The following is a 17,928-nucleotide window of genomic DNA, read 5'->3' on the forward strand; positions in this document are numbered from 1 at the left end:
AGGAATGGATTTGAGAGGTGAGATCTGTCTTTAGACAGATTTGGCAGATTGAAGCCAAAGCCAGTAACAGACTATAATCATTAAACACACCATTTGAGTACCTTCCTTAGACATCATCAGGCATGTCAAAAGTTGTTGATCACAATGGGTCTTGCTGCTGAAACCTGCTGTGATTAGGAGATATAGCCAGAGAAGTGTACAGCGGCCACACCATCCACTCACCTCCCATATCTCTGGAACAGCCAGTTCCCACAATGTAAGTGGGGCATTCACATGTCTGCAGGATTCTGTCCATGCTTGGATGGTGTTCTGCGGATCGAAGCTCCCAGCATCATGATTAGGTTGGGCTAGTGTACTGACACAGCCGTGCATCGGCTACTCATCACAAATCACAGTAAAAGCAAGATGTAAACATTGAGTAGCTGGTGTTTAGGCTCCAATAGACGTTTCACCCCTACCTAGTTCATGATGAGTGACAGGACTCTTCATAGTACTCTTGATGTATAGTAGACCTATTACGAGGTAAGGGATGGATATGCATGGCAGAAATTGCATTTGCACAAACCCGAAGCTTTTGAATCCTGCTGCCTGGAGAAGGTGGATTCAGCCAGATGTACGTTTTCCAGACAGTCCTCAGGTTGCATCTACTCTCTTTAGACAGTGGGATTTAAATGCTGATTGTTTGGATGTATACAAATCTGAACTTTTGGGAGGTTTGCTCATCTCTAGGATCAGGTCATAGTCAGTGTAATGTATAAAGACATGCAGCAGTGCTTTAAAGGGATATCCCATGAAGTGCACTTATAACAAGAAATGGGGCCTGTTTCCCTCTGACATGAAACAGCAGTCAGACATGCACACTGCTACTCTATGGGCCTGAAGAAGATAGGAGCACTGTGGTCTGGCTGCAACAGATCATAAATAAGACATGTTTAAAGGGAAGAATAAGACTTTGCTCCATTTTTGCCTTTGTAATCAATTTGGGAAACCACCGATCTCAGCGAGTCCAAAGATAACGCTGTTGGCTGCTGGCTAAAGTGCTCAATACAACGCAATCCTAGTTGCATTGCTCCCTGGGATATATGAATATGCAAAAAAAGAGCCAGTGGAGCCTCATATCTAGCCAAATATTCCTCTAAGAAGGACCCAGCCAAGGGGTGGCCTCTTTTAGGGAAACCACCATAAGAAGTGGCCCTATAATGTCGATCTCCCCGATTTCATTGCTGATGGCTCCGTGGATACCAGCTGCCTCTCGCTTTGCGATTCCCACTATTGTTCCCACACTGAAGTTGTCATAAACGCCTCTCTACCGGCTTCCTGGCCCCTCACCCCTCTCCTCTGTTCCCTGTCCTGGGCAACTAGTCTTTCTCGGTCGGCAAGGAGGACCTGGTCTTCCGAGCCTGGTTCTGAGCTGGTGCTTTTCTCTGGGGCCCGATGTGGCTGTTCCTCACTGACCTCAAAGACCTCTCGGACCCGGCTCCCTTGGGGTTCTGTAGGGCGTTGCGACACCATCATTTCCTTCGCTATCTACCGAATCCCTCCCGTTGTGCCTGTCCCCCCCCCCCCCCCGTTGTGCCTGTCCCCCCCCCCCCTGTTGTGCCTGTCCCCCCCCCCCCCCCCCCCCCGTTGTGCCTGTCCCCCCCCCCCCCCCCCCGTTGTGCCTGTCCCCCCCCCCCCGTTGTGCCTGTCCCCCCCCCCGTTGTGCCTGTCCCCCCCCCCCGTTGTGCCTGTCCCCCCCCCCCCCCCCCCCCGTTGTGCCTGTCCCCCCCCCCCCCCCCCCCCGTTGTGCCTGTCCCCCCCCCCCCCCCCCCCCGTTGTGCCTGTCCCCCCCCCCCCCCCCCCCCCGTTGTGCCTGTCCCCCCCCCCCCCCCCCCGTTGTGCCTGTCCCCCCCCCCCCCCCCCCCCCCGTTGTGCCTGTCCCCCCCCCCCCCCCCCCCCCCCCCCGTTGTGCCTGTCGCCCCCCCCCCCCCCCCCCCCCGTTGTGCCTGTCCCCCCCCCCCCCCCCCCCCGTTGTGCCTGTCCCCCCCCCCCCGTTGTGCCTGACTCTTGGCTCAGTGAGGCACGGATCCCCTGGTCTTTGGTTAGGTGGAAACAATGCCCAGTAGAGCCATATGGAAAACAGATCACTGATCTCAGGGAGACCAGACAAAGATAACATTGTCAGCTGCTGGTTAAAAAGTAGTCAATACAGTGAAATCCTAAGTGCACTGCTCCCTGGGATAAATGAATATGCAAAAAAGAGCCTGTGGAGCCTCAAAACACACGACTAGCCAGATATCCCTCCAGGAAGGGCCCCTTTTGTATTGAAACTCTTAAATAAGGCTCCACGTGCTTTTTTTTTGTGCATATTTTTAATCAATTGCAATCAAATACACGTGTGATTATTTCTTTCAGTATAAAGTTTTTAAAGAGTACTTGACTAGTATATGGAATAGACAAAGCTGATGCCACACATTTTGGGCAGCACCCATGCCGTACCGGGAGGTGTTGAGTGTGCCGTAGTTGGCATTCCCTAGTGAGCATGTTACTGTTTGGTACCAATGTGTCCAAGGAGTGGATTATGCACGAGTCTCCTACTGTACTGAAGAGTCAATGAGGAGTTGTGCCTCACTGTAGCACACCTCATCCCTCCTTTCCTCCTCATTCTTCTCCATGAATAATCAATGCTGCTTGGCTTCTTGCTTGCTCAGCTGTCAGTCAGTATCTGCCAACAGTGGACTGATCTGCAATCAGATATAGTTGAATCTTCTAACCAGTGTTGGAGCTGTGGTCTAGGGGTAAATCACCTGTCTACAGACCAGGACCAGTTTGTTTTCTTTGGTTCAAATACCCTGATGGAAATGATTTTTTTTTCCCCCTCTGATCGTATCATTTTTAAAAGTGCAAAGACTTCCCAATCAGGGCCAAATAAGTTTAGTTTTTTTAATACAATGATGAGACAAACACACATATATATATATATTTTTTTTTCTCATCGTATCATTTTTAGAATAAAAAAGAAACTTTCATTTCTATCGGGGTATTTGAACCAAAGGAAAACTGGTGCTGGTCTCTAGAAAGTTGATTTACCCCATGACCACAGCTCCTACACAGGCTAGGAGATTCAACTATATCTGATTGCAGATCAGTTCTCTGTTGGCAGATACTGATTGACAGCTCAGCAAGCTGGAGGCTGGACAGCATTGATTATTCATGAAGAGGAGGAAGGAGTTGAGAGGTGCAGCACATATACTGAGCCACAACTCCTCTTTGACACTTCATTACATTAGGAGATGTGAGGTTGTGCATAATCCACTGACAAATTACTAAAAAGGTAACACGCTTACTTGGGGACTACCAGCTACAGCACATTGTCAGCCTTTGGGGTAGGGCCCAGGAGCTGACAGATTCCCTTTAAAAAAAAAAAACAACAACCTTGTGCGTGAAATGCATTGGCAAAACACAAGAGCAACAGGGCTGTTTTTTTTTTTTTTTTTATCTTAGTGCAAAATAAGTAACAAAGTTCAAGTTTTTAGAATTTTTTTAATGTACATTATTTCAATTGTACAAGGGTCACTATTCTTGTCCTTGGTTCTAATAAGTCTGTAGTTTCTTGTAACAACCAATATTAACGCTCTTTTTTTAATCCTGCATCAGAGAAAAGTTTTGTTGAAAAGATGACATGCGACCTTGCTGGCTGTAGGTGGTGACACATAAGTAGGTCGGCCACAAGACCCATTTCAAGCATAGTCTTCACTCTCCATTGTATCCACCAGAAAAGCTTCATCACTATATGGGAGAACTTGAGCTCCGGGGAGTCTGCTGGGCCAGTTCCTCCTCTTGTTCACTATTATCACTACTATGGGCACTACTAGTGTAACTATGGTAAAAATCAAAATTATGGCAATTTCCATGGCCTTCTTATCTGCAAAAGAAACCATAAAAAAAGTTCTGTACAATGGGTTCATTCAAAAAGGAAGAAATCTGTGTAAGGTGGTCACTATCCCCATGATTAAAAACGTAGAGCTTCATATTTGTTGGCCATCATGATTATAATTTATTATGGATTTTGCAAACTGCAAATTTTGACTCCCCCCCCCCCCCTATATTAACCTGTCAAGGTCCATGGATATAGTTGCACATTGCAGTGCGTTCTCATTTACGCATGCAGATTTACATCTGTGGATAGGACAGGCAAAGAGGCTGTGACCAAGCCATCCACAGTGGGTCCCGGCTGTCAGGACCAGAGCCACACTCCGATCCCAACAGTTAACCTTATAGATGCTGCGGTCAGTGCGATTGCAGCATCTAGCGGATCTAATGGTGCGTTTACACAGAGATTTATCTGACAGATTTTTGAAGCCAGAGCCAGGAATGGATTTGAGAAGAGGAGAAATCTTAGTCTTTCCTTTATAACCTGTTCTCTGTTTGTAGTCTGTTTCTGGCTTTGGCTTAAAAAAATAAATCTGGTGAGTGCACCATAAGAAAGGGAGAAATCTCCCATTGGGGTCTGTGAAGCGATCAGAGTCCTGATGGATGTAAAGGCTACGGAGGCCAATCAGGCTCTACCCTGAGCCAGAGCCTGATGTTCTATGCCTGTCATTGTAAGGCTATGTTCATACGTCAAAAATAGAGAAAAAAACGTCCGATTTCACGATTTAACTGATTGCAATGGCAGTGCATTGAAGTCAATGGGAAGACTGAAGTCCATTGCACACAATGCATTAAAAAAAAAAATGACGTTTTTGCCGCGGACGTCAAAATAATGACTTTTAAATTAAGACACACCCAAAGTCTAATTAGTATAATCCCAAACTAAAATAATGTGTAAACATCAGTCATTTCACTAAGGGGAGGCCAGGCTGCTAAAAAACGTTTTATTTTAGACTCAAAATAACGGACATCATTTTAAACGGAGTTGAAAAAACGTTGTGTGAACATAGCCTAACACTGACAGGCATAATACACTGCAGTACTGATCGGTACTGATCAGTGTATTATGCGTGTGATCAGACAATCACACATTTAAGTCCCCTAGTGGGACAGTAAATTAAAGTACACACACACAAAAAAAAAAAAAAAAAAAGGAGGAGTATACGTTTGGTATTGGCACGGGCAATAAAATTATCGCATAATTTAACCCACATGGTGAATGCAGAGAATTACTAATTTTGCCATTTTTTCATGAAATGTGGGATTTTTTCACTAGATGGTTTTAAGGATATTGAGCACTTTTGTAACCTAACCTAAAGTATAAGTCACGAAAAGGCAAATAAAAATCGCATGAATAAATTACAGCATCATGCTATAACCACATAAAGTAGCACAGAACAGATATGAAAAATGGGCTCTGGTCTTTAAAGGGTTATTCCCCTCAGGTGAAATATATGCCGAATCATTTTCTCTCCTGGAGACTGACAATTCTTTCTATACATGTCATTTTCTTTTCAGTCTCCTTTCCCCAGTTCTGAGCTGCAGCTTTCTGTTAAAAAACACACAAAACTGTGTGAGCTGTTCTCTCAGTTTTCTCCCACCTCCCTTCAGAGACGGCTGATGTAAACACTTGCAAACAGCTCCCTGGCCAGCTGTATCTGCACTCTGTGATGCTGGGAGAGTTAATCACAGTGAGGTCTTCAGCAACTTGACCTCCCAGCATCAGAAAGTGCAGAAAACAGCCAGCCAGGGACGGTGTTTACATGAGCCATCTCGGAAGGGAGGGGGAGACGGAGAGAACAGCTCATACACAATTTTCTGCAAGTCTTCATATAAGCCGTCTTGGGAGGGGGAGAGAACAGCTCATACAGTTTTCTGTGTGTTCAGTAGAAAGCAGCAGCTCAGAACTGGGGGAAGGAGACTGAATAGATAGTAACAAGTATGGAGGAAATTGTTAGCCTTCAGGAGGGGGGGCGGGATAATTCAGCATTAGAGATCAGCGAACCTGGAGCATGCTGGAGTCCATCTGAACCCGAACTTTCGGCATTTGATTAGCGGTGGCTGCTGAAGTTGGATAAAGCCCTAAGGCTATGTGGAAAACATGGATGCAGCCAATGACTATATCCATGTTTTCCAGACAACCTCAGAGCTTTATCCAAGTTCAGCAGCCACCGCTAATCAAATGCCGAACGTTCGGGTTCGGATGGACTCGAACCCGAACCCGGTTCGCTCATCTCTATTCAGCATGTATTTTACCTGGAGTAATACCCCTTTAAGGCCATTTTTGGCCCAGTCCTGAATGGGTTAAAGTAACAATAAATTTCTAACACTATGCAGTCTTACCAAATGTGCGGTTCTCTTTTGGAATATCTATTAAAAGAAAAAAGGAAAAATGTTTTTCAGTCTGTACATAGGAAATCATCATTTTTCAGAGTTAGGATGTTACTGTAACAATTATTTCTGGGAAACTTTAACCAATATGTCTGCCTCCATATTCCTCCCACCCCTTAAAGGGAACCAATCAGCACGATTGTGCTTATATGGCTCCACGCTGCATCCTATTAGATCTACTATGCAGCTCCTCTACCATACCAGCCGTGTGTGCTGGGTTATCTTTATATGGGGGGATAATGTGTTCTGTTTCAGTGCGTGAGGCTGAGAGAGGGGCAGTAACTAGTCATCCGGGTGGAGATCCATCAGTGACTAGTCACAGCTCTCTGCCTGTCAGCACACTCTACGGGGATGATTGACAGGCAGTGAGACCCATTAGTGGCCTCTCTGTCAATCATCCCTGCAGAGCGTGCTGACAGGCAGAGAGCTGTGACTAGTCACAGATGGATCTCCACCCAGATGACTAGATGCCCTCCCTGTGCTCAGGTTGTGTGTGGTATTACAACTCAGATCTATTCACTTCAATGTGACTAATCTGCAATACGATACGAACTGAACCCAGAAGTTCGGGTATCGATAGGAACGAAACATAGAGTTAAATCCACCCCTGATCAGGCAGTGGATGTAGTGACATGTACTCGTTAATCATTCTCACGTTGTAATCCTTTTTTTTTTATATATATATATTTTTGCATAGATACAAAGTCTGGTCCTTAGTAACCACAGTGGTTCGTTCCTATTGATAGTCTTGACTTATAATTATAATAAAAAATTATAATAAAAAGTACTCACATTTGCATAGGACTGCTGATTCACTAAAGCGATCACAGTCAGTGATGTCCCACAGTCCGCTCTGCGTGTTCATGATCACACATGTGTTTAGGTTGTTGTCCTCTAGTTGTTCCTGTTTCCAGTTTAAGAAAGTGACTTTGGACTTGTCGTACCACTTCAGGGAGTTGTCTGTGAGGAGACACAACATGAGGTTTATTATATACGTGGCTAGTATTGAGCGGACCTCAACAGTTGCGGCAATGCTCTTTAAGGGTATAAACCCACACACCGTATACGCAGCGTATTTACTGCTGCGATACGCAACAGATTAGATCTAAATAACTGAACACAGCATCAAATCTGCTGCGTATACGGTGTATGGGTTTGTACCCTAAACCCAAACCCTGTATTTGACTCTCGGTGGCTGGAGAAGTTGGATGCCACCCTAGTACTGCCAGGAAAACATGGATACAGCCTATGGCTTATGTCTCTATCCATGTTTTCCCAGGCTCCCTAGGGCTGCATCCAACTTCTTCAGCCGCCAGTATTCAAATACCGAGAGGGCGGACTCTAGCATGCTCGAGTTGTGCTCATCTCTCTATTATAGGACACAGGGTCATTGGTGGTGGTGGAGGTAACTTACCATCGCTGTCATAGAACATGCCCAGTAAGACTTCCGTGGGACCTTCCCATTTTGCTTGAAACGTTTTAACCAAGAATAAATTCTCCTCCTTTGAGTTGATGCTTATAATGTCAGCGCCAAGTCCTGGGAGTGACAGAAAGAGAAACTCATCAGCCAAATACTGGGAGCCAGAAGGTACTGTATGTCCACACATGGCAGCTTTGCTGTAACATATTCCCTGACCATTCCATACTTCCCACTTGCTACAGAAAACACCCCATTATAGATCATTTTTACTAATTGTATTGAGATCATTGGAGGGGGGGGGGGGATATGAATATTATTATTTATCGATAAAGCGCCCTTAATTCCAGAGCGCTATACAATAGATAGGGGTAACAAGCAGGAACAGTACAAGATCAGAACACATTACATGAAGGCAAAAGACAGACCGGTACATGGGGGAAGAGGACCCTGCCCGCGAGGAGAGAAACAGGAGGTAAAGTGCCAGTCAAGTGTGATGCAGTTATTGTAGGTTGTAGCCTTGTTTGAAGAGATGGGTTTTCAGGTTACTTTTGAAGGACTTGATGGTGGATGAGAGCTGGATGTGTCGGGGTAGCGAGTTCCAGAGTATAGGGGAGGCTCGGGCAAAGTCTTGGAGACGGTTGTGTGAGGTACGAACAAGGGGAGAGCGCAGACGGAGGTCACTGGAGGATTGAAGGTTGTGTGAGGGACGGTAGCGGGATATCAGGTCAGAGATGTACGGAGGGGACAGGTTGTGGATGGCCTTGTACGTCATGGTCAACAATTTAAAGTGAATATGTTGGGCAATGGGGAGCCAGTGGAGGGATTGGCAGAGGGGAGAGGTGGATAAGTCGTGAAGCAGAGTAAAGGATAGACTGGAGGGGAGCAAGGGAGTTAGATGGAAGGCCAGAGAGGAGGATATTACAGTAGTCCAAGCGGGAGATAATAAGAGCATGGACCAGCAGTTTTGTCAGGGGTGAGAAAAGATTGGATTCTGGAAATGTTTTTGAGGTGAAAGCGGCAGGAGGTGGTGAGGGCCTGAATATGTGGTTTAAAAGGACAGGGCAGAGTCAAAGGTGACCCCAAGGCAGCAGACTTGGGGGACAGGGGACAGAGTGCAGCCATTGATAGTGATTGACAGATTAGACAGCAGGGTGGAGCGGAATGGGGGGAAGATGATAAGTTCTGTTTTGTCCATGTTGAGTTTTAGAAAGCGGGTGGAGAAGGAAGATATGGCTGATAGACACTCTGGAATCCTGGATAGCAAAGAGGTGACATCCGGAGCAGAGAGGTAGATCTGGGTGTCATCAGCGTAGAGATGGTACCTGTAGCCATGGGATGATATGTCCCAGGCCAGAGGTATAGATGGAGAAGAGAGGAGGCCCAAGTACAGAGCCTTGGGGAACACCAACTGTGAGAAGAGGAGAGGAGGTGGTGTGGGAGTGGGAGACACTAAAAGTGCGGTTGGAGAGGTAAGAGGAGATCCAGGAGAGGGCTGAGCAAGTGACGCCAAGGGATGAGAGAATTTGTAGGAGGAGAGAATGGTCAACTGTGTTGAAGGCAGAAGATAGGTCAAGCAGAAGGAGCACAGAATATTGGTGTGAGGCTTTGGCAGTTAGCAGGTCATTGGCCACTCTGATGAGGGCAGTTTCTGTGGAGTTGTGGGGGCGGAAGCCAGATTGCAGATTGTCAAAAAGCGAGTTGGATGAAAAGATACCTTAGTTCAAGGTAGACATGTTGTTCCAGGTGTTTTGAGGCAAAGGGCAGAAGTGAGATGGGGCGGTAGCTGGATAAGGAGGTAGGGTTAAGGGATGGCTTTTTAAGGATGGGTGTTATGGTTGCATGTTTGTATGGAGATGGGAAGACGCCAGAAGTTAGTGATAGATTGAAGAGATGGGTAAGTGCTGGGACAAGTGCTGAGGAGAGGTTGGGTATAAGGTGGGATGGAGTAGGGTCAAGTGCGCAGGTGGTGAGATGTGATGTGGAGAGTAGTTTGGAGAGATGTTCTTCAGTGATGGTGGAGAGGTAAGTTAGTGGGGAAGAGCACTGGACGGGCATGAGGGGGGGCTGAGGGGACTGTAAGGCGAAGCTTACTCTGATCTCATTGATTTTCTGCTTGAAGAAAGTGGCAAAGTCCTCAGCAGAGATGAGAAATGTGGGAGGGTGGCAGTGGGGGGCGGAGAAGAGAGTTGAAGGTGTTAAACAGTTGCCTAGGGTTGTGAGAAAAGGAAGATATGAGGGAAGAAAGGTAATCCTGTTTAGCAGAGGTGAGGGCAGAAGCGAAGTCAAGGAGAGCTCGCCTGTATGTCTGAAAGTTTTCCTTTGAGTTTGTTTTCTTCCAGTGCTGCTCAGAAGCTCTGGACACTCGCCTTAGTTGTTTGGTTAGGTCAGTGGCACACACACCTGTCCTTCATGTATTGTCTCTATAGACAGATCAGCCGGGTTTGCATGATCAATGGGAGATGCAATAGAATGGTCATATGAATGTCCATAGACTATCACAGTTTTCAGGAAGTAATAGAATACAGGCCCTCCCCCAGGGAGAAGAGTGTGGCAGGGGAGCTGCATAGAGTCTTATCTATGTATCTACTGTCCTATTAACCCCTTAGTGACCGCCGATACGGCTTTTTACGGCTTTTTACGGCGGTCACTAAGGGTCCTTATTCTGCTGCCATCAGAGCCCGCAGAGAATAAGGCTGCGGGGCCCGGGACGTCCCGCCCCCCCCCCCCCCCTTACCGACGATCGACGCTATTAACATTATAGCGGCGGCCGTCGGTAAAGGGGATTACCGGTGCCACCGCCTTTCATCTCCCCCCGCCGTGAATCCACGGCGGGGGGAGATGAAATAAGTGTCCCCCAGACCTCAGATCAGCACCCCCTAGTAGGGCGATCACTAACCCCCCTCCCCCGGCGGCCATCATTTCCAAGATGGCCGCCGCCATCCCTGCGAACAAACGATGTTTGTTCGCAGGGATGGAAAAGTTTTAATGAATGAAAGCCCCATGCTCTCCGCCACCGGAGGTAGCGGAGAGCATGGGGCAGTCATCAGGGACCCCCCTGTGGGCTCCCGGTACAAGCGATCAGCGGTATATACTATATCACTGACCACGCCACGTTGCCAATGACCCCCCTCCAGATTGCGGTGCCCATGCCAGATTACAGGTATCCACCCCAGATTGCCTATAAGAACTTCAGTTTATCCGTAACCACCCCACGTTGCCCGTAACCACCCCAGATTGTCTGTAAGCACTGCAGGTTGCCCGTAACCACCCCACGTTGCCCGTATCCAACCCCAGATTGTCTATAAACACTGCAGGTTGCCCGTAACCACCCCACGTTGCCCGTAACCACCCCAGATTGTCTGTAAGCACAGCAGGTTGCCTCTGACCACCTCACGTCGCCTCTGACCACCGCAGGATGCCTCTGACCACCCCAAATTGCCAATGACCCCCTCCAGATTGCGGTAACTATGCCAGATTACAGGTACCCACCCGAGATTCCCTATAAGCACTTCAGTTTATCCGTAACCACCCCACATTGCCCGTAACCACCCCACGTTGCCCGTAACCACCCCAGATTGTCTGTAAGCACTGCAGGTTACCCGTAACCACCCCACGTTGCCCATAACCACCCCTGGTTGCCCGTAACCACCCCACATTACCTGTAATCTCATTTTTTTTATTTTATTTTAGTAACTGCGCCATTCAATAACAATTACTAGCTGCGGTTTTGCTCCAGTAAATTGGCGCTCCTTCCCTTCTGAGCCCTGCTGTGTGCCCATACAGTGGTTTATGCCCACATATGAGGTACCGTTTTACTCAGGAGAACCTGCGTTACAGATTTTGGGGTACGTTTTCTCTCCTGTTCCTCGTCAAATTGAGAAATTTCAAACTAAACCAACATAGTATTGGAAAAATTCGAGTTTTTCATTTTTACTGGCCAATTTTGAATACTTTCCTCTAATACCTGTGGGGTCAAAATGGTCACCACACCCCAAGATGAATTCTTTGAGGGGTGCACTTTCCAAAATGGGGTGACTTATGGGGGGGAATCTATTCTGCTGACACTACAGGGGCTCTGCAAACGCACCTGGCGCTCAGAAACTTCTTCAGCAAAATCTGCATTGAAAAAGCTAATTGGCGCTCCCTTCCTTCTGATCCTCGCTGTGTGCCCATACAGTGGTTTATGCCCACATATGAGGTACCTTTTTACTCAGGAGAACCTGCGTTATAAATTTTGGGGTACTTTTTTTCTCTTGTTCCTCGTGAAATTGAGAAATTTCAAACTAAACGAACATATTATTGGAAGAATTCGAGTTTTTCATTTTCACTGTCTTCTTTTGAATACTTTCCTCTAATACCTGTGGGGTCAAAATGGTCACCTCACACCAAGATGAATTCTTTGAGGGGTGCACTTTCCAAAATGGGGTGACTTATGGGTTTTTTTTCTCTCTGCTGACACTACAGGGGCACTGCAAATGCACCTGGCGCTCAGAAACTTCTTTAGCAAAATCTGCAATGGAAAAGCTAATTGGCGCTCCCTTCCTTCTGAGCCCCGCTGTGTGCCCATACAGTGGTTTACGCCCACATATAAGGGTACCGTTGTACTCAAGAGAACCTGCGTTACAAATTTTGGGGTGCTTTTTCTCTCATGTTCCTTTTTAAAAATGAGTTAATCAGTGCAGAATTCTACCATCGCCAGATTTGTTACCTTTACAATGTTCTCGAGCAGGTTCAATGCTTAGTGACGTCTTCTGTGCTACATGATCAACTGTGTAACAACTGCTTCCAAACTGGACCCATGACGGAGAAGGACACACTGTAACAAATGAAGATACCATAGCAGTAATAGCTTTTATTAAGACTATAATTTGCTATTGTCAACAGTACATAAGGATAAAGTGTACGTGTCAGAGAGGTAGTCCCAACAGGTGTTTGTATGCTTACAGAGGGGTTCTGCCATATCCCCCTTACCCAACTTGCCTAGAAGTGATGGTGGTAAACATTGTGTGACCATACTGGTCTGGTTTTGCCCACACACAGTGGTCATGATGCAGTCAGCCCCCCACCCCGACTTTTTTTAAGAAGTTATATGGCAGGGGTGTCAAACTTTGGGTCCTCCAGCTGTTGCAAAACTAACTTTCCCATCATGCCCGGACCTTTGACTTTTCAGGCATGATAGAAACTGTAGTTTTGTAACAGCTAGAGGCCCATGGTTTGTCACCTCTGCCTTAATCCTAGTAACACGTCAATTGATTATATTTCTTCTCCTGTGTTGCACAATGTGAATTTCCCACTAGGTTACTTCCCGTACCTGGACATTGTCAAACAGAACGTCCAGCTTCTGTACACATCAGGACTTTTTGGCAGTTTACAAAACATAAATAAACATAAACCAAAAGTCTAATACTATGGCCACTTGCAAGCCGCTGTATTCTCTGAACAACAATTGCAGACAGTATAGGACCCATTGACTTCTATGGCCCCATGCACTCATGTTGGGCAACAATCCATTTTAGGGGGGGGGGGGGGAAGGAACTGACATTTGGTCCTTGGGAGGAATGCACCTAGGATTTCTTGTAGCATCTTGTATAGTAGTCTGTATAATGGAGGTCACTCAGCTTTCCCAGCATCTTATATAGTAGTCAGTATTATGGAGGTCACCAAGCTTTCCCAGCATCTTGTATAGCAGTCAGTATAATGGCGGTCACCCAGCTTTCCTGGCATCTTGTATAGCAGTCAGTAGAGAGGAGCGAACCTGGAGCATGCTCGAGTCGATCCGAACTTTCGGCATTTGATTAGCGGTGGCTGCTGAAGTTGGATAAAGCCCTAAGGCTATGTGGAAATCATGGATATAGATAGTCATTGGCTGTATCCATGTTTTCCAGACAACCTTAGAGCTTTATACAAGTTCAGCAGCCCCAGCTAATCAAATGCCGATTGTTCGGGTTCGGATCGACTTGAACCCGAACCCGGTTCGCTCATCTCTAGTAGTCAGTATAATGGCGGTCTTCCAGCTTTCCCAGCATCTTGTATAGTAGTCAGTATAATGGAGGTCATCCAGCTTTTCCAGCATCTTGTATAGTAGTCAGTATAATGGCGGTCATCCAGCTTTCCCAGCATCTTGTATAGTAGTCAGTATAATGGCGGTCATCCAGCTTTCCCAGCATCTTGTATAGTAGTCAGTATAATGGCGGTCATCCAGCTTTCCCAGCATCTTGTATAGTAGTCAGTATAATGGCGGTCATCCAGCTTTCCCAGCATCTTGTATAGTAGTCAGTATAATGGCGGTCATCCAGCTTTCCCAGCATCTTGCATAGTAGTCAGTATAATGGCGGTCACTCAGCTTTCCCAGCATCTTGTATAGTAGTCAGTATAATGGAGGTCACCCAGCTTTCCTAGCATCTTGTATAGTAGTCAGTATAATGGCGGTCATCCAGCTTTCCCAGCATCTTGTATAGTAGTCAGTATAATGGCGGTCACTCAGCTTTCCCAGCATCTTGTATAGTAGTCAGTATAATGGAGGTCACCCAGCTTTCCCAGCATCTTGTATAGTAGTCAGTATAATGGCGGTCATCCAGCTTTTCCAGCATCTTGTATAGTAGTCAGTATAATGGAGGTCATCCAGCTTTTCCAGCATCTTGTATAGTAGTCAGTATAATGGCGGTCATCCAGCTTTTCCAGCATCTTGTATAGTAGTCAGTATAATGGAGGTCATCCAGCTTTTCCAGCATCTTGTATAGTAGTCAGTATAATGGAGGTCACTCAGCTTTCCCAGCATCTTGTATACTAGTCAGTATAATGGAGGTCACTCAGCTTTCCCAGCATCTTGTATAGTAGTCAGTATAATGGAGGTCATCCAGCTTTCCCAGCATCTTGTATAGTAGTCAGTATAATGGAGGTCACCCAGCTTTCCCAGCATCTTGTATAGTAGTCAGTATAATGGCGGTCACCCATCTTTCCTAGCATCTTGTATAGTAGTCAGTAGGGCTGGGCGATAATGGCCTAAATCAATATCGCGGTTTATCGTACATGTAGCCACGGTAACGATAAATCGAACGATAATTATGACACGCCCCTTTTAAAGCCACGCCCCTTTCGAAAACCCCATTTTCCGATGGTAATACAAACGTGAATTTATTCCATATAACAATATGCAGCAAACTTCACAAGTAATACACAATGTTTGGCGTCTCCTACGCCATTTTCAAGTGCCACTGTATATATATACTATATATACAGTATATATTCCGATGATAGATAGATAGATAGATAGATAGGAGATAGATAGATAGGAGATAGATAGATAGGAGATAGATAGGAGATAGATAGGAGATAGATAGATAGATAGATAGATAGAAGATGGATAGATAGGAGATAGATAGGAGATAGATAAGAGTCCTATCTATGTGTGTCCTATCTATCTATGTGTGTCCTATATATCTATCTATCTCCTACCTACCTATCTATCTATCTATCCATCTCCCTATTTCCTATCTATCTCCTATCTACTCCCAGTCACTCAGTGGCTGCAGGGGGTCAGGTATAGGTGGACACCTCCTTGCTCCCCCGGGCACCGCTCTCTCTCCCGCATAGGAATCCTCGGCCCCTGTCACTTAGTGATGTAGCACATATATCCGGGCAGAGCCTCACACACGGCTGCTTCCAGCACTGACAAAAGAAGCAGCAGCCGTGGCAGCAGGAACTTCCATCCCTTGCCCTGCACCAGTATTTGTGGCTTGTGGCTCGGGAGGTAAATCGGAAGATCACCTTTCTAGCCCCCACCTCTCCACCCGGCCACGGTGGTATGCGGGTGAGGCCGGCGCTGTACTGCTGCTGCACTGTCAGCGTGCACCCAGGCCCCTGCGTAGTGATAGCAGCCTTGGGGTCCATGGGTGCAGTAGCGTTTGATGCCGGTGGTATGCGGGTGAGGGGGCTGGCCGGCGCTGTACTGTACACTGTCGATCTGGATGTAACAGCCTGTTACCACCACACAGGGGGCCTGGGTGCACGCCGACAGTGCAGCAGCAGCTTCCATCCAGAACAATAGTGTACAATACAGCGCCGGCCGGCTCCGCCCCCTCACCCGCATACCATCGGCAGTCCCGCACCAAACTCTATCACTTATCACTACACAGGGGCCGGGCCTGGGTGACAAGCCGCTGCCATCTTACCGCCTGTGGCGCACATCCAACTGCCAGCCCGCGCGAACACAAGAAAGCCCACCCGCACGCAGCCAATAAAAAGGAGGGCTGCAGAGGCGGTACGTGGGCGACGCAATACGGGTGTAGGGGGGGGGATTGGCTGGCCAAGCACATTATTAATTAGAGACTGCTTCCAGGTCCCCCCTCCCCCAGCAGCAGAATAGATTATTCTTAATGCCTCCTGCATGGTCCGGACAGCAATTAGGCGGCGCCAGGAAGACGGGGAATACAGAAAATACCGCAGATACCGTCCTGGCCAAGTTGAGGTCGGTTAACCGACGCCAGTGACGGTATCGGTATTTTCACGGTATACCGCCCAGCCCTAGTAGTCAGTATAATGGAGGTCACCCATCTTTCCTAGCATCTTGCATAGTAGTCAGTATATGGAGGTCACCCAGCATCTTGTATAGTAGTCAGTATATGGTGGTCACCCAGCTTTGCTAGCATCCTGTATAGTAATAGGGATCTGCTTACAATAATGCCACATGATTTGCTATACAAAGTGGCCCACTGAGGCTCTGTCACCCAAGGGCCCACAGAAGCCTGCAGCCGGCCCTGGATACAAGCTATTATACCAGGTTACGCAGTGTTCTGGTTTGTATATCACATAGTAATAACATTTCACTCAGCCATGTGGCTTCACTTACCAGGAACAGACTGACCAGACACATGGCAGACGGCAGAGCAGAGACACAGAAGAAGCGCAGTCCTTGTCCGTCTACTACTGACCTCATCGGACGCATACGACAGGGTTCTTCCCATACTGGCAGTGGTTGTACCCCTTAATCTGGAGCAGGGGCCCCCGAGGATCAGAATCGCAGCAGAGTCACAGTCCCAGTGGCCAAGAATCTTTATACAAAATATCAATTGCACAACAATGTGAAAAACAACTTCTGCTTCACCATTTCTGTGAGCGATCAGGATCAGGAGGGAGGAGGGGACGGGGACAACTTCTCACCCGTGTGTAAACAGTTTTACTTTAAAGAGATATTACATATATTTGTGTGACCAGGAAATATAAAGCAATACAAAAGTGACATCAAAAATTCTAGCAATACTCCACCATTACAGCTATAGTTAAATGGGTTATCCAGCGCTACAAAAATATGGCCACTTTTGCCCCACTCTTGTCCCCAGTTTGGGTGCAGGTTTTGATTCCATTGAAGTAAATGGAGCTTAAATAGAAGTAAATCTATATAACTTTCTGAAACCAGTTGTTTTGTAAAAAGTTTTTTTTACTGGATAATCCCTATAATATACTGCAAATGTTTCTCCCATGTTAGACACTTACTGGACACAGACCACTCAAAGACTGGGCAAACACCACACACCACACACACCCTGGACATTCTGCAAATGCTACTCACCCAGCTCTCCGCCGGCGTGCAAACGGTCAGTCTTGGCTAATAAATCTCTCCAGCGGTCAGAGTTCAGTGCACATTAAATATATGTATGAAGAAGAGAAAAGTTTGCTGCCCTCACCGGTTGAGAAGTAACTTCTAGTATTGTTCACATTCCATCAGAACCTAAAAATGGTAACAATTGTTTTGCTATACAAGAAGCTTCATCGTGGCATGCACACATAATGCAGCCCCGCCCCCTAACAACTTTATTGATAGTGAACACCTGATTAAAAACACACAGCATTCTTAAAGGGAACACAGCCGCTGGGAACCATATCATGTGCCAATTGGTTCCCTTTAAGGGCTAGAAACGCTTCTGTGGCCGATCATCATCATTTAAACCGCTCAGCTCACCAAGCCACTGGGCTGTCAGCGCTGCTCCACTCCCTGCTGCTCCTCCCAGGAATAGCTGGATCCAATCCTTCTCCCAGTTTCCCAGGATTGGATCCAGCTTTTCCCCGGGGTGGAGCAGTGCTGACAACCCAGCGACTTCATGAGCGGAGCGCTGATGAAACAAAGTGCTTTGATTAAATCTGCGATTTGCTCATCTCTAGTGACAACGATTATCCGAGGGCAGAAAAAACGCCCGATCCTCGGTTGA

General features: G+C 46.9%; 1 protein-coding gene across 1 annotated transcript; it reads right to left on the reverse strand.

The window, feature by feature from the left end:
• Positions 1-3,502: 3,502 nt before the first annotated feature.
• On the reverse strand, positions 3,503-17,498 carry CD302 (CD302 molecule). Its single transcript, XM_069982781.1, has 7 exons — positions 17,292-17,498; positions 16,572-16,773; positions 12,432-12,539; positions 7,718-7,840; positions 7,096-7,263; positions 6,256-6,282; positions 3,503-3,904 (listed from the first exon to the last, which is right to left on the reverse strand). Exons 2-7 carry the CDS (start codon positions 16,684-16,686, stop codon positions 3,720-3,722), a joined length of 726 nt encoding a protein of 241 aa, XP_069838882.1. The 5' UTR covers positions 16,687-16,773; positions 17,292-17,498; the 3' UTR covers positions 3,503-3,719.
• Between the last annotated feature and the right edge of the window lie 430 nt (positions 17,499-17,928).

Source organism: Dendropsophus ebraccatus, chromosome 9 (genome assembly GCF_027789765.1).
Source record: "Dendropsophus ebraccatus isolate aDenEbr1 chromosome 9, aDenEbr1.pat, whole genome shotgun sequence".
Lineage (NCBI taxonomy): Eukaryota > Metazoa > Chordata > Amphibia > Anura > Hylidae > Dendropsophus > Dendropsophus ebraccatus.